This window comes from Leucopleurus acutus (assembly GCF_964270905.1).
Source record: "Leucopleurus acutus genome assembly, chromosome: 5".
In the NCBI taxonomy this organism is placed as follows: Eukaryota; Metazoa; Chordata; class Mammalia; order Artiodactyla; family Delphinidae; genus Leucopleurus; species Leucopleurus acutus.
In genome coordinates, this window is record NC_139147.1 from 54,345,333 (window position 1) to 54,363,174 (window position 17,842).

Here is a 17,842-nt window from a genome sequence, read left to right on the forward strand (position 1 = left end):
TAGCCCCCGCTCGCCGCAACTAGAGAAAGCCGCACAGCAACGATGATCCAATGCAGCCAAAAGTAAATTAATTAATTAAAAAAAAAAGGGGGGGCTTCCCTGGTGGCGCAGTGGTTAAGAGTCCGCCTGCCAATGTATGGGACACGGGTTTGAGCCCTGGTCTGGGAAGATACCACATGCCACAGAGCAACTAAGCCCATGTGCCACAACTACTGAGCCCGCGTGCCATAACTACTGAAGCCCGCACGCCTAGAGCCTGTGCTCTGCAACAAGATAAGCCACCACAATGAGAAGCCCACGCACCACAACAAAAAGTAGCCCCTGCTCGCCGCAACTAGAGAAAGCCATGCAGCAACGAAGACCCAATGCAGCCAAAATTAAATAAATAAAATATTATATATATATATATGGAGGGCATTCCAGAAACAGACCACACAATTTTAGTTACAGTGAAATGTTAAATTATCATTACCAATTATCAAAATTATCATTCCATCATTTCTTTAGAGGTATTCATCATATTCTCTTTTGTTGTTATTCATTTTTCTGTGAGTTTCTATTTTTTTTAACATCTTTATTGGAGTATGATTGCTTTACAATGGTGTGTTAGTTTCTGCTTTATAACAAAGTGAATCAGCTATACATATACATATATCCCCATATCTCCTCCCTCTTGGGTCTCCCTCCCACCCTCCCTATCCCACCCCTCTAGGTGGTCACAAAGCACCGAGCTGATCTCCCTGTGCTATGCGGCTACTTCCCACTAGCTACCTATTTTACATTTGGTAGTATATATAAGTCCATGCCACTCTCTCACTTCCTCCCAGCTTACCCTTCCCCCTCCCCGTGTCCTCAAGTCCATTCTCTACATCTGCATCTTTATTCCTGTCCTGTCCCTAGGTTCTTCAGAGCCATTTTATTTTTTTTTAGATTCCATATATATGTGTTAGCATACGGTATTTGTTTTTCTCTTTCTGACTTACCTCACTCTGTATGACAGACTCTAGGTCCAACCACCTCACTACAAATAACTCAATTTCATTTCTTTTTATGGCTGAGTAATATTCCATTGTATATATGTGCCACATCTTCTTTATCCATTCATCTGTCTATGGACATTTAGGTTGCTTTCATGTCCTGGCTATTGTAAATAGAGCTACAGTGAACATTGTGGTACACGACTCTTTTTGAATTATGGTTTTCTCAGGGTATATGCCCGTAGTGGGATTGTTGGGTCGTATGGTAGTTCTAATTTTAGTTTTTTGAGGAACCTCCATACTGTTTTCCATAGTGGCTGTATCAATTTACATTCCCACCAATAGTGCAAGAGGATTCCCTTTTCTCCACCTTATCCAGCATTTATTGTTTATAGATTTTTTTGATGATGGCCATTCTGACTGGTGTGAGGTGATACCTCATTGTAGTTTTGATTTGCATTTCTCTAATGACATCATATTCTTTTGGCATTGGTTTCATATGACTTTTTAAAAATAAATTTATTTATTTATTTATTTTTGGCTGCGTTGGGTCTTCGTCGCTGTGCGCGGACTTTCTCTAGGTGCAGTGAGCATGGGTTACTCTTCATTGTGGTGCATGGGCTTCTCATTGCAGTGGCTTCTCTTGTTGCAGACCACAGGCTCTAGGAGTGAGGGCTTCAGTAGTTGTGGCACACCAGCTCATTAGTTGTGGCTTGCGGGCTCTAGAGCGCAGGCTCAGTAGTTGTGGCACATGGGCTTAGTTGCTCCGCGGCATGTGGGATCTTCCCGGACCAGGGCTCAAACCCATGTCCCCTGCATTGGCAGGCAGATTCTTAACCACTGTGCCACCAGGGAAGTCCTCATATGATTTTAAAGTGTTATCATAAACATTTATTGACACCACAGAATGGAAGTGGCCCCCTCACCTCATGTGTTACTCTAACCAGTTTGCTTTATCAATGTCACTCAGTTTTACCCTTCATGAAGCTGATAGTGTTGCATCAGTGCGTCAGGCTCTGCCTGTCTCATAAACACCATACCTTTGCTTTCTGCTCCATCCCTGTCGTGATCTAGCACAACAGCTCTGATTTCACTCTCATTCTCTTCTACTCCTCATGGCTAGAAAGAAAGAAAGGAAGAAGAAAACAGCTTTGTTACTTTGTGTAACATTGGGTTAGAGCTCTCTCATTAATACATTCTTATCCCCATGGGTCAGACACCCTGGTCAAATCAGAAAGACCTTCATGGTTCCTGTTTTCTCAGTCTTTTATCTCACTCTGCATGTAACAAGTGATATTCAGGTGGGGGGGACCCAAGTTCTGGTAAACCTGGTCCTCAAATTTTGTGGGGGAAGAAAAAGACTTGCAATAATTTTTCATGGTCACAAGCACTAAGGGTACACGAGTAATAGTAGATGACTGTAGGTGTAACATAAAGGGTACAAATAATGCCCAAATGCTAGCAGGATAACTATAATTCTACCCTATTCTCTCCCAACTTGAAAAAGCATATTAAAAAAGATGTAGGGCTTCCCTGGTGGCGCAGTGGTTGAGAGTCCGCCTGCCGATGCAGGGGACGCAGGTTCGTGCCCTGGTCCGGGAAGATCCCACATGCTGCGGAGCGGCTGGGCCCGTGAGCCATGTTCGCTGAGCCTGCGCGTCCGGAGCCTGTGCTCTGCAACGGGAGAGGCCACAGCAGTGAGAGGCCCACGTACCGCAAAAAAAAAAAAAAAAAAAAAAAGATGTAAATTGGGGTGATTTTATATAGATAATCAAGACTCTACCAGAGAGACTTCCCTGGTGGCACAGTGGTTAAAGTCTGCCTATCAATGCAGAGGACACGGGTTTGAGCCCTGGTCTGGGAAGATAGCACATGCTACGGAGCAACTAAGCCCGTGTGTCACAACTACTGAGCCTGCACTCTAGAACCCACGAGCCACAACTACTGAGCCCATGTGCCGTAACTACTGAAGCCAGTGTGCCTAGAGCCCGTGCTCCACAACAAGAGAAGCCACCACAATGAGAAGCTCACGCACTGCAACAAAGAGTAGCGTCCTCTCGCCGCAACTAGAGAAAGCCTGCACACAGCAATGAAGACCCAACGCAGCCAAAAGTTAATTAATTAATTTAATTTAATAAAGACTCTACCATACGGCCTTCCCTCGTGGTCCAGTGGTAAAGAATCCACCTTCCAATGCAGGGGATGTGGATTCGATCCCTGGTCAGGGAACTAAGATCCCACATGTCACAGGGCAACTAAGCTCGTGCGCCACAACTACTGAGCTCACGTGCCTCAACTAGAGAGCCTGCGTGCCACAACTAGAGAAGAGAAAACTCGCACGCCACAACTAGAGAGAAGCCTGCACATCACAACAAAAGATCCCACATGCCTCAACTAAGATCCCGCGTGCTGCGACTAAGACCCGATGCAGCCAAATAAATAAATAATAAATCTTAAAAAAAAAAAAAGACTCTACCGTAATTAATTTATAGTTAACTTACTCAAACACCAGCATTTTAAACATTAATAAGATTATCTATTATTAGAGCCATCTCTCCATTGGTTATTACATGCCAGGCTGTCTGACACCATAGCTGGTTTTGCTAGCTATAATAGCTGTACTAGGAGACAGAATGCCAGTTTGTTTGGCCTTGTTTGCTGCATGCTGGTGTCCTAATCCAAATGCTTTATCTGCATTTGTAGATTTTGAACAGTGAGCACCACATGCTTTATGTCTTGGTCATATGGTACAGTGGCCTCTTTATTGAAGGAGAGGAATAAAAGGCAGACTGAGAGACGGGGAGAGCAGAGCTAAAGTTTAAAACTCTTCACCATTTCCTCTTTCATTTGAAAGGAGAGTAAGAAGAAGATGGTCAGAGAGGAGCAGGAAAAGAGTTTACAAAGATTGAGCACTGTTAATCCTCAAAACTACTCTATGGAATAGGTATTGTCATCCCATTTTACAGTCTTGTGAGAAGTTAGTAACTTGACTAAGAGCACAGAGTTAATAAATGAGAGGGCCTTGAACTCTAAGTTTTCTGGCTCCAAATACCATGCCTTTAAAAGCCTGCCTCCTGAAGGGCATTTTTCCTTGGTAAGAGTCAGTAACTAGGCTCCAGTCTGCCATGTTATTTTACTCCTAAATGGCTCCACATCTCTGGCAGGAACATGAAGAGAGGGGGTCAGCTCATTTCCCGTTATTCATTCACGTGTTGACTACTCTCACGACTTGACCCTGATCAACAGGCTTGTATTCTCCCACTACAGATTTTCACTGCCCAACAAGCCCCAAACAGGCTGAGGCTCCTTTCGTTAACATTAATAGGTAAGTAATTAGAAACCAGACAGGTTTATGTTTGCATCAAATCTACTAGATTAATTTTTGTTTTATAAAAATAATCAGTATACATAAATATTTTTAGTTGAAAATTTTTAAGTCTTTTTTTATTACAGTTGTTATACTTTTACTACAATAAGGCAAGAATAGCCTCTAAATGTTCATGTTTACTTACTCGAATTAGAGATAGTTTAACTTCTAAAGTCTTTACAAAGTTCTGCTTCAAATAGCTTTGATAAGTAAGCAAAAAATTAGTTTTTTCATATTTCTAAAAGTTTAATCAAAATGAGTTTTTTAAAATAAATATATAGTGTATTTTTTCTAAAAAGTGAAATGTCTATCTTTCTCTTGAGTTGACAAATATATATTTTTATCGTATTTGTTTGTGTGGCAGTAGGAGGAAAAACACACGGACCCTGGAGCTAGAATGTAAGGATTTGAAATTTGACTCTGCCCGTTTTTTAGCAGAAAGGAAAATTATTTGACTTCTATGAATTACAGTTAAATAAGCTAATATTTAGAACAATGTCTGGTATGCAGCCAATAAGACTTAGCTGTTAGTAACCCGAAGGGAGTATTTGCTACAAGCAATCCCTCTAATTTAACTGGGAATTCCTGTAAAGCAAGAATACCTAATCTACAAATTGCCTCCAAATGTAATGAAATTTTAATACTAATTTAACAATTAATGAAGATGATATAACTGTACACTTTGGAGATATTTAATTAAACATTTATTGTTTCAATCTTGCAGATTTTAGTATTCTGAGCCTAATTTTTTTTTCCCCTTTCTGGCTCTAAAATATTTATTTTTATTGGTTCCTTGAAATTTCATAGGTCCTAAGCACCGTGTCTGTAGTGCTCGATGGATAAAATGGCCTTGGCCAAGGTAAACGGGACAGCTTTGAACACTACCTTTTCTGCCTCCAAATATCTTTCTGTGATAGGAACATTTTTTTCTCAGCAAGAGTTTGGAAAGGTTTCTAGAAGTTTTGGAAAAGTTACTAAAGAACGATTCAAAGATAGGACAGTAAAGTAAAATCCCAGATATCACTGACGACCCAAAATTCTTAAATTACTTTTGCCTAAATTCAGAGTTTATACCAAAACCTAGGCTGAAGCTGGCCCTGCATTTAAGCATAAATATGAGAAAGAGTGATTTAGAAGAGGGTTGGAACTGGCACTGATCCGAGAAGGAATATCTTCTGTAATAAAGTGGGACTACACCTTGACAGACATGGTTATCATGTCATTTTAATTTTCCAAATTGCCTTGCAAAAGCAAGGGTGGGTAAAACTGATACCTTAGCACAAGCCAAGGCAATGGCACTAAGCTACCAGTAGTGATTGTATTCTTCACCTCCACTCAGAGAGAGAAAAAAAAAAAAAAAAAGAATGCATACAAGAAAAAGCCAGTTTAGCTCTAGAATGTCCTTGATGAAGCAGTAAAAATTTTACATTTTATTAAATCTCAACCTTCAGTATGTCTTTTTAATATTAAATGTGATGTAATGAGAAGTACACATGCAGCACTTCTGCTGCTTACAGAAATATAATGGTTGTCTCCAGGAAAAGTATTTATTTGAGTTACAGACTGAAGTAGCTGCTTTTTTCATGGGACATCATTTTGAAAGAAAAACTGGCAGTAAACTATGGTATTCATATCTGGGTATTTGACAAGCATTTTTGCAAAAAAAAAAAAAAAGGATATAGAGAGCCTGTCACTTCAAAAGAAACAACTAACACGCTTAATAAATTTCAAGCTTTTCAAGCTAAAATTAGAATTTCAGAAAATTTTATCTGCCACCATGAGCTTGGCTTCTTGCCAATACTCAAAGACTTTTCTGGTGAGACTGGTGGTGATATTAATGAATGTGATATTTTGATATTATATAATAAAATGAGTTAACATTTGAAAGATCTGCATAATTCAGTGAATCATTATTTTCCAAATGACCAATGCATGATATTACACATCTATTAAAAATGGAAGATAGACCAATGAATTTTGGTGTAACAGTATTATTCTGTTGTAAGATTACACATTACACTTACCTTCTAATCAATTATCATTTGTCAAATTTTGGTGGAGTAGCAAAGAATAAAGACCTCAATGATCTGAAAAGGCCATTAAAATACCCTCTCCATTTATATATCTCTGTGAGGCCATAATATCTTCATATACTTCAACCAAAACAACATATCACAACAGATATAATGCAGAAGCAGATATGAGAATAGAGGTGTCTTCTATTAATCCAGGTATTCCAGGTATTTAAAATATTTGCAAATATGTAAACAATGCCACCCTTTTCACTATTTTTTCCTTTTGGAAGATATAATTAGTTTTTCATAAAAATATGTCATTTATGTTAACATGTTATGGGTTTATTTTTTAAATAAATTAATATCTTAAGATTTTCTTAGTTTTAATCTCTAGTATGGAATATCGATTGGTATAACTCACATAAACAACAGTTCTGTGGTGTTCAATTTTTACGAGTGAAAAAGAGTCCTAGACCAAAAATTTTGAGAATTACTGCCCTAAGGTTAAATATATTCTAAGCCAGCAGCCATTGTGGCATCAGCATCAGGTCAGCCTATGAGGGATTCCATGCAATTGCCCATTATTTCACAGAGCTCTCCAGTTGGACCGCCCTGTAAGAAGCTAATCATCGAAGGGTGCCTACTATTGCCCTTGATGTTCTCCATAGTGCGGTCTAGGATGCCACCGGAAAAATAGTAAGAGAAAGACCGTTTCATTCTGACATTGCTTCTTTCTTTAATTTTGGTCAGGTTTCCCAACACCTTGTCTCTTGTTTCATTATGAAAGATGTACAAACTTCACACCAAAAGGGTAAATGCTGGGGCTTCCCTGGTGGCGCAGTGGTTGAGAGTCCGCCTGCCGATGCAGGGGACACGGGTTCGTGCCCCGGTCTGGGAAGATTCCACATGCCATGGAGCGGCTGGGCCCGTGAGCCATGGCCACTGAGCCTGGGCATCCGTAGCCTGTGCTCCGCAACGGGAGAGGCCACAACAGTGGGAGGCCCGCGTACCAAACAAACAAACAAAAAAGGGTAAATGCTGCTGCTTGGCAGATGTGGAATTCAAATTTCTCCAAGATCAGACAATGTCTTAAAAATGCTTACCAGAACAGGGAGATCATCTGGGTGCTTTGTGACCACCTAGAGGGGTGGGATAGGGAGGGTGGGAGGGAGACGCAAGAGGGAGGAGATATGGGGATATATGTATATGTTATAGCTGATTCACTTTGTTATAAAGCAGAAAATAACACACCATTGTAAAGCAATTATACTCCAATAACGACGTGAAAAAAAAAATGCTTACCATACATGTAAGAACCAGCACCCAAATTCAACTAGATATCCAACTATGATTTCCTATGATTGTGATCAAGATGATGTAAACGCTGATGAAGAAATGAATGTTATAGTAATGCTCCGAGATATTAAAACTGCCCAGATTGAAATCCTCAGGCAAGTGACTGACATTGTGGGTCCAGTACCAAAACTCCAGGAAAGGACTGACTTTTATCAGAAGCAAATGGAGGTACTGGAAACCAGAATGAATGTTAGTGAAGACAAACAGTGCACAATAACTAAAGATATCTTCTCTCTGAAGGAAGACATTGATGCTTTAAAGAAAAAGGTGACAGAATTGGAAAACCAGAATTCTTGCTCCAATGTACATTGTTTAGAGGTTCTGGATAGAGAAAAGGATAGAGAGATCATAGAACTTCTTCACAAACTCATACAACCAGAAACTTTGAAGAACACATTGGCTTCTACAGACTCTTGAAATCTCAGCAGAACCAGAGAAAGTGCCCAGTTATCCCAAGCCCACTGATCATCTTGAGGAAAAAACAATTTCTCCCCAAATTAAAGCTCTGAAGAAAAGTAATCATTAAAATGCCTTAAGAAGCTTTCAAAAAGCAACGTCAAATATTTGTATTTACCCAGACTTTAATACACGGATCAAGCTAACTTTTGTCCGTGGAGGAAAGTGGAGATTTTTCCTCAGTGCAACCAAGTTAGAGAAATTCATCCAATGGCTTCTTTGTAGGCCAGCCATCCCTCCTGAGGAACCACTAGTCATAACCCAGAGATATTGTCCACTCACTGGGCCTATTGTAAGCTTGACCACAATCTGTCTCTCTGTTTTCAACTATATTTACTGTCTTTTTGGTTCCTCAAAAGAGGAAGTAACTCGACTACAGAGTAATTTCCTGCTTTGCTTGGTACAAAATAAATGTAACCTGGCCATTCCAAGCATTCACACATCTTTGTGGTTGCTGTGAACTCCTTGGTAGTTAGCTCACTACGGGTTGGCTGTCTGCAAAGTTTCTTTACGTCTACAGTAAGTTGAGGCATATCATCCCATTGGACGATCGTGATGCATTTTCTGTCATGTTTCTTGTTTTCTCAAAGGCAATTCATGAGGACTCATCCAGCGCCCATTTCATAGATAACTGGAGGCAAAGAATAAAGGGGTCAAAGGAATGACAAACACATTTAGTAGCCCTCACGTCAGTTTTCTATGCATTCTTATCTTAGTGGCCTTTGCAGATAAGATTCGTGATACTAGAGACAGACTCTACTAACAAAATTTTAAACGGGATAGAGTGAAAAAGATACCCACTGTCAAGGTTACTAAAGTTAGAGTTATAAAAAAATGAAAGGCACTGAAAGGACAAGTTATTGCCAGGAAAATATTTATTCCAAAAATGGGAGTTTTCTTTCAACTTCAACTTCGTCTCTATCAAACAATTAGAAAAGGGGGAAAAAGGTGACTATGGTATTGCGGTTTTATTTTTACATTTTCATGAAATGAGACAAATACCATATCTTGCAGGTTTGAGACAGAGGAAAAGGGAAAATCTGAGGCTGAATTTGTGAACTAAGTTAAATCTCAATCTCAACACTATACCACCATAGATTCTTATGTGACAGCCTTTGTTTGCATGAACCATATACTATATATCCAGGGTGTGTGCTTCATTTTTGGACATAATAGGTGGTTGCCACTGTAATGTAATTTTTCTAAATATCTAAATATCATGTAAATTAACTGCAAAAAAAAATGTTTTCCTCACCACTAAGTTAGTAAATGAAATCTACCAATAGTCAGTCATATGCTTTTAAACTACAAATATCCTTGGAAAATGTACTATTTTAAACTATTCTCAGCTAATCATTTGAAATGAGGGCTTCGGCAGTTAGCTAAGAACAACCCAGTTTCAAATGAGGAAAAAGGAACTACGGTGAGTATAGAGGAAACAAAGGGAGAAGTAGGATAAGAAGACACAACATCATCTGGTGCCAGTCTGGTAATAATTATACATTACAACTTTTCATTTCATTGTAATTATACATTACAACTTTTTCATTACAAAAATGCATTTTATTTGATCCTTATTTACAAATTTACAGATAAGGTATGCACATAACTTTTAAAATATGTCAATATGTGATAGGGGCAGCATGGATGATCCTATCATATACCTACTTAAAGCAAGGCTATCTATTAAATGGGTTTGTTTTCAATGGGTTAACAGTGCCAACAAAGTAAAGTATCGTTTTGGTAAAGGCACCAGCAAACTCTATGTCTATATTGACCATCAGCGATATCCATAAAGAACAGCTGAGTTCTAGCTGGGCACATTGGTTGTGACCCTCGCATCAGAGTAACTAGGGAAGGTCGGCCATGACACAGGCAAAGGACATTACAAGTGGCTACTGGGAGAGTAAAAAGTGACTCAACTGGTATTTGCCTGGGTCACCTGCGCCTCTATATTAATGCACATTTTCTGCACTATGTTCCCCCTTTGCACTTGCTTAATGTTACTAGAGAGGCAAAGAGTTTAGGAAAAGAGCCTGGAATCAGAAGACCTTCGCTCTAAACAGTCTTAAATTCTACACTTGCAAGCTTTATTATTTCGTCTCAAGTACCTTTGTTTTGTCATCTATAAAAAGGGAATCATTATATTCACTTAATAAATATTTCTTCAGTGTTTGCTAATAGCAAGGGATAGTGGAGGGTAAAAGACAAAGTAGAAGACATTCCCTGTACTGTAGACACATAACATCGAATGGCACAAACAAAACACGTACACACAACTCTAAGGCACGATAGATGGGGATGGGCAGCAAAGAACAATATAAAAAGTGCTCCTGGTATCAGAGGAGAAAGAGGGTTGATGAGCCTTGTAGTAAAGAGGGAAGGTGAGGAGGAGATGGAGAGGGCAGTGTACAGAAAAACAAGAGCACAGGAGTGGAGCCAGTAGGGAACGTGGGAAATAAAAGCCACCAAGCATTTTATTAATGTAAAGTACTGACAGGCTATCATTTTTTTTTTTTTTTTTTTTTTTTTTTTTTTTGCGGTACGCGGGCCTCTCACTGTTGTGGTCTCTCCCGTTGAGGAGCACAGGCTCCGGACGCACAGGCTCAGCGGCCATGTCTCACGGGCCCAGCCACTCCGCGGCATGTGGGATCTTCCCGCACCGGGGCACGAACCCGTGTCCCCTGCATCGGCAGGCGGACTCCCAACCACTGTGCCACCAGGGAAGCCCTGGGCTATCATTTTAACTCTTCTATGGATCTCATTTTTCTCTTCAGGGATCCCCACCATGTTCATTTTAACCTGTTTTTCACCTACATAAGAATGTTAGAGAAGGAGAAAGTGAGAGGTACACTACATGATTTTCTCAGGATCTCAAACTTTCCCAGAAGATGACTGTTTTACCCTGTTAATTCACATTGGTTTCCTGTGAGGAAAGAGAATTTTGCTCTTGAGTCAAATACTTATTATCATCACTTAGATGAGATCTCACATGACTCATTAAAATTGTAACTCAACTTGAAACTACATGTGAGCAAATAGTTTTTCCCCAGTCCTTGCTTTCAAATCCACCTGCCTCTCAGCCTACTCACCTCCATCCCACCTGGCTCAGAGGAAGTGATGCCTCTCTTGTCCACCTTCCTCCTCCAGTGGCTCATAGGGTCTTCATCAGCTAGTCCTGTTCTTTCCTCCCTGTTAATCACCACTTCCCAGTTCCTTGTGCTCAGCTTTCACAAGTATATGTTTGCCTTGTCCCTGCGTCCCCTCTTCTCTTGCTGATCTCTCGTCATCCTCTCTGAATGAGAGGCCCACCCTCCTGTCCCTACCTCCTCCTCTGTCACTCTTTCCACAGCTCTTAGAATCATGTCTTCCATGCTCTCTTTTCTGGTCCTCTTCCCATCACTCTGGCAGATCTTCCTCAGTCTCTTAGATGATTCCTCTGCCACTAGTCATTCCCTTAAAATACTGATGCTTCACTTTACTTTACTTCACTTTACTCACTCCCAAATCAAAGGACTCCTAACCCAGCCTCTCCTGAGACATCTTAAGCTTTAGTTCCAAGTCATCTTCTCTACTTGGATGAGTGTCAAACTCTTTATTTTCTAAAATTAACATTAATAGCTCTTCCTTCTTCTGACTCAAACCCATTTCTCTTCCAGTATCCTTTTTGTTAATGGCATGACAGTGCAAGCTATCCACAACACCAGATTGGAAATTACTCTCATCTTCTCCCTTACTTGATGTATTAATCATCAAATCTTTCCCTGTTTTATCTTCCAACAATTCATGGAATCCATCCTCTATCTCTGTCCCCACTTCTGTTTTGGTTCAAGCCATAATATCTCTATATGAATGAAAAGTTTTCCTGCTTGGTTTCCCAGCCTCCACAATGTCCACAGTCCAATCCTAATAGGGTAATTTTTTATGAAACAAAGATAATTTTTAAATTTATTTCTTATTGAGGTAACATTGGTTTATAACATTACATAAGCTTCACGTGTAAAACATTATATTTCTACTTCTGTATACCCTACAGCGTGCTCACCACCAAAACTTTAGTTTCCACCCATCACCATACAGTTGAGGCCCTTTACCCATTTTGCCCCCTCCCCTCCCCAGTCCCTTCTGGTAACTACTGCTCTGTTTTCTGTATCTGTGTGTTTGTTTGTTTTTGAATTTTATTTTATTTATTTATTTTTTATACAGCAGGTTCTTATTAGTTATCTCTTTTATACATATTAGTGTATACATGTCAACCCCAATCTCCCAATTCATCACAACAACAACACCCGCCCCCCACCGCTTCCCCCCTTGGTGTCCATACGCTCGTTCTCTACATCTGTGTCTCTATTTCTGCCTTGCAAGCCTGTTCATCTGTACCATCTGTGTGTTTGTTTTGTTTGGTTTGGTTTGTTCATTTATTTTGTTTGTTTGTGATTCCACAGGCTGGAAAAAGCCAACTAGAAAGCTTTACTTTTTTCCTTCCAGTTTTATTGGCATACAGCATTGTTTAAGGTGTATAACATAATGATTTGACACACACACACATCATGAAATGATTACAATAAGTTTAATGAACATCCATCATCTCATACAAATACAAAATTAAAGAAAAAGAAAAAATATTTTTTCGTTGTGATGAGAACAACTTTCATATATAACATACAGCAGTGTTAATTATATTAATCATGTTATACACCACATCCCTAGTACTTTTTTATCTTATATAACTGGAAATTTATATCTTTGACCACCTTCATCCAATTCCACCTCTTCCCACCCCCTGCCTCTGGTAACCACAAATCTTTTTCTATAAGTTTGTTTGTTTTTTGAAGTACAATTGACTTACAACACTATGTTAGTTCCCGGTATAAAACATGGTGATTCGATATTTCCATACATTACAAAATGATCACCATGATAAGTCTAGTTGCCACCTGTTCACCATAAAAAGATATTACATTATTATTGACTATATATTGACTATACTCCCCATTCTGTACATTTCACTCCCATGACTCATTTATTTTGTAACTGAAAGTTTGTACCTTTTAATTTCCCTCATAGTTTGTACCTATTTCACTCATCCCCCATACCCCTCCCCTCTGGCAGCTACCTATTTATTCTCTGTATCTGTGACTTTGTTTCTGTTTAGTTATGTTTGTCCATTTGTTGTGTTTTTTAGATTCCACATATAAGTGAAATTCTCTGACTTATTTGACTTAGCATAATGGACCTTCTAGGTCCATCTATGTTGTCGCAAATGGCAAGGTTTCATCTTTTTATGGCTGAGTAGTATTCCACTGTGTATATATATACCATATCTTCTTCATCCATTCATCCACTCATGGGCACTTTGGTCACTTCCACATATTGGCTATTGTAAATAATGCTTCAGTGAACATAAGGTTTGCGTATATCTTTTCAAATTAATGTTTTCATATTCTTTGGATAAAAACACAGAAATGGGATAGCTGGATCATATGGTAGGTCTATTCTTAATTTTTTGAGGAATCGCCACACTGTTTTCCATAGTGGCCGCCAATTTATGTTCCCATCAACGGTGTATGAGGGTTCCCTTTTCTCCACATCTTTGCTAACACTTGTTATTTCTTGCCTTTATAATAGGCCTGAAGCAATATCTCATTGTAGTTTTGATTAGCATTTCCCTATTAACTGGTGATGCTGAACACATTTTCATATGACTGTTGGCCATCTGTGTGTCTCCTTTGGAAAAAATCTTTATTCAGGTTCTCTGCCCATTTTTGAATCAGGTTGTTTGTGCAGGTTTTTTGTTGTTGATATTGAGTTGTATGACTTCTTTATATATTTTGGATATTAACCCCTGAAAAGATATATGATTTACAAATATCTTTTCCCATTCAGCACGTTGTCTTTTCATTTTATTGATGGTTTCCTTTGCTGTGAAGAAGCTTTCTAGTTTGCTGTAGTCCCATTTGTTTATATTTGCTTTTCCCTTGCCTAAGGACACACATCCAGAAATATATTGCCAAGACCACGGTCAAAGAGAGGGTGGGTTTTTTTTAAACAAACAGTTCTAAAATATTTTTATTGTTTCTCATAGTGAAGAGAATAAAATCCAAATTTCTTAGCAGAGCCTATGCTCTTTCCATCCTGAATTTTTACCTTTGGAAGGCAGTGTTCCATAGTGGTAAAGCACAATGGCTATGGTGTCAGACTCGCCTGATTCAAGAGCCGGCTCTGTCACTCACTAGCTGTGTGACTTTGGAATTAAGTCAAAGTGTAAATTCCCAAAGCTTTAATATCCTTATTCCAAAATAAGAATAATAATCATAGATTGTTGCCAGGAATAATGATGATTATTATATGAAGCTCTTAGCAATCTAATTGACATACAGTCAGTATAAAATAAATGGTATTTATTAATAAATTACTTCTTCATCCTCATCCTTCCATGATAATTTTACATGCAAACCACCATCCAACCACATGAAATGTCTTGCAGAATTTTTCAAATCTTGTATCTTTGTACTTGCTGCCCCTACTGCCTTGGATGCCTTTCTTTTATCTAGCTGATAAGCAATAATTCGTCATTTGAGTCTCAATTCAAATATTTTTTCTCTAAGACACCTCCCTGACTCTTATTCTCTACCTCATTCTCTCTGTAGCAGAAACTGGGGACTCCCAAAAAACCCCTGCCAGTGTTGCCATTGATTTTATATACATATGATATATATTGTCATTTTGTGCTCACATGTCTCCCTCATAAAAAATTGAGCTTTTTATTTTTTTAATTAATTAATTAATTAATTAATTAATTAAATTTACTTTTGGCTGCATTGGGTCTTCGTTGCTGCGCAGGCTTTCTCTAGTTGCAGCGAGCGGGGGCTACTCTTCGTTGCGGTGCGCAGGTTTTTCATCGTAGTGGCTTCTCTTGCTGTGGAGCACAGACTCTAAGTGTGCTGCAGGCTTCAGTAGTTGTGACTCGCCGGCTCTAGAACTCAGACTCAGTAGTTGCGGCGAACGGTCTCTAACATATCAATAGACTATGCTTCAAACTTCATTTGTAAATCCGCTGAATGCAATTCAAAATGCATAGTCGCTCCATGGCGTGTGGGATCTTCCTGGACCAGGGCTCAAACCCATGTCCCCTGCATTGGCAGGCGGATTCTTAACCACTGTGCCACCAGAGAAGTCCCAACTTTGAGCTGTTTATGTTAGAGACAGAAACTTACCTGTTTATCTTAAACACCATAATCAGTTTTACTGATAGGTTAATATTTTTGAATTAAGAAAAAGAAAAGAAAGCACCATTTTTCTCTACAAAGAGTGGGTATAACAAGATGAATGGTTATAATGTATATGTCAAACATGAAAACCATTGCACATTCACCAAAATGTCTCAAACCATTCTTGTGGCTATCATATTAAGCACAATTATTGGATAGGCAGTGCTTGACAGTGAAAAGAGCAAAAACATTCAAAGCAGAACAGTCTTTATTTACTGAACATTTATTATGTATCAGGCACTGTGCTAGGAGCTGAGTATACAATGGTGAACTTCATAACTATGTGATTTTGGCAAATTCCTTAAGCCTGTATTGTTCAGTTTTCTCAACTCTAAATTTGTATCATAAGACTGTTGTATTAATTAAATGAGACCATATGTATAAACTGCCCAGAACAGTGCCTGAATTAGTAGATACTTAACTAATGGTAGTCATTTCCTTCCTTCTCTAAGCTAGATGTTTAAAAAGGGCATGAAGGTGAACAGGGATGGACCCTGTCTCGATGAGCTCCCATTAGAACTCTGCCTCCTTTCATCAACCATAAAGGACTCCAGACAAATAACGAACCAAGTGACAGGCTGAATACAAAAGCTCCAAACCAACTCTTGACTCCCTCAACCAAAGATGGTGTCATAAGAATAAGATAGGGTGTGACGGCTCTCCTCCTGGTCTGGGCCTTCAACAAATATGCCATCATTTGTAACAGCCATTCACCAACCTTTAATTGCACACTATAAAAATAAACATCAGGAAGATGGCGGAAGAGTAAGACGCGGAGATCACCTTCCTCTCCACAGATACACCAGAAATACATCTACGCGTGGAACAACTCCTACGGAGCACCTACTGAACGCTGGCAGAAGACCTCAGACCTCCCAAAAGGCAAGGAACCCCCCACGTACCTGGTTAGGGCAAAAGAAAAAACTAAACAGAGACAAAAGGATAGGGACGGGTCCTGCACCAGCGGGAGAGAGCTGTGAAGAAGGAAAAGTGTCCACACACTAGGAAACCCCTTCGCGGGTGGAGACTTCGGGAGGCGGAGTGGGGGAGCTTGGGAGCCGCGTAGGAAAGCACAGCAACAGGGGTGCGGAGGGCAAAGCGGACAGATTCCAGCGCAGAGGATCGGGCCGACCGGCACTCACCAGCCGAGCGGCTTGTCTGCTCGCCCGCCGGGGCGGGCGGGACTGGGAGCTGAGGCTCCGGTTTTTGTCGGAGCGCCGGGAGAGGACTGAGGTTGGCGGCGTGAACACAGCCTGCAGGGCGTTGGTGCGCCGCGGCTGGCTGGGAGACAGTCTGGGGAGGGGTCTGGACCTGCCGAAGAGGCAAGAGACTTTTACGTCCCCCTTTGTTTCCTGGTGCACGAGGAGGGGGGATTGGGAACGCTGCTTGGGAGAGCTCCGGGGACGGGCGCGAGCCGCGGCAAAGAGTGCGGAGCCCAGAGACGGACATGGGACGCTAAGGCCGCTGCTGCCGCCGCCAGGAGGCCTGTGTGCGAGCGCAGGTCACTAGCCACACGCCCTTCCGGGGAGCCTGTGCAGCCCGCCGCTGCCGGGGTCCCGGGATCCGGGGACGGCTCCCCCGGGAGAGCGCACGGCACGCCTCAGGCTGCAGCGTCACGCCGGCCTCTGCCGCTGCAGGCCCGCCCCGCACTCCGTGACCCTCCCTACCCCCCGGCCTGGGTGAGCCAGAGCCTCCGAATCAGCGGCTCCTTTAACCCCGTCCTGTCTGAGCAAAGAACAGACGCCCTCCAGCGACCTACACGCACAGGCGGGGCCAAATCCAAAGCTGAGCCCCTGGGAACTGTGAGAACAAAGAAGAGAAAGGGAAATCTCTCCCAGCAGCCTCAGAAGCAGCGGATTAAAGCTCCACAATCAACTTGATATACCCTGCATCTGTGGAATACCTGAATAGACAAGGAATCATCCCAAATTAAGGAGCCCTGTGGATGAAAGGCTCTTGGTGCTGCAGCCAGGACTCAGTGCTGTGCCTCTGAGGTGGGAGAGCCAACTTCAGGACACTGGTCCACAAGAGGCCTCCCAGCTGCACATAATATCAAACAGCAAAAATCTCCAAGAGATCTCCATCTCAACGCCAGCACCCAGCTTCACTCAACGACCAGCAAGCTACAGTGCTGGACATCCTATGCCAAACAACTAGCAAGACAGGAACACAACCCCACCCATTAGCAGAGAGGCTGCCCAAAATCATAATAAGTCTACAGACACCCCAAAACACACCACCAGACGTGGACCTGCCCACCAGACAGACAAGATCCAGCCTCATACACCAGAACACAGGCACTAGTACCCTCCACCAGGAAGCCTACACAACCCACTGAACCAACCTTAGCCACTGGGGACAGACACAAAAAACAACAGGAACTACGAACCTTCAGCCTGC

The 17,842-nt window shown here is 41.0% G+C and overlaps 1 protein-coding gene across 1 annotated transcript; it reads left to right on the forward strand.

Moving 5' to 3' along the window:
* Positions 1–5,179: 5,179 nt before the first annotated feature.
* Positions 5,180–8,631, forward strand: CCDC54 (coiled-coil domain containing 54; the record flags this gene model as incomplete). Its single annotated transcript, XM_082839244.1, is given in 5 exon segments — positions 5,180–5,349; positions 7,390–7,474; positions 7,674–8,129; positions 8,131–8,238; positions 8,242–8,631. Coding segments are annotated over 5 exon segments (1,209 nt in total).
* Between the last annotated feature and the right edge of the window lie 9,211 nt (positions 8,632–17,842).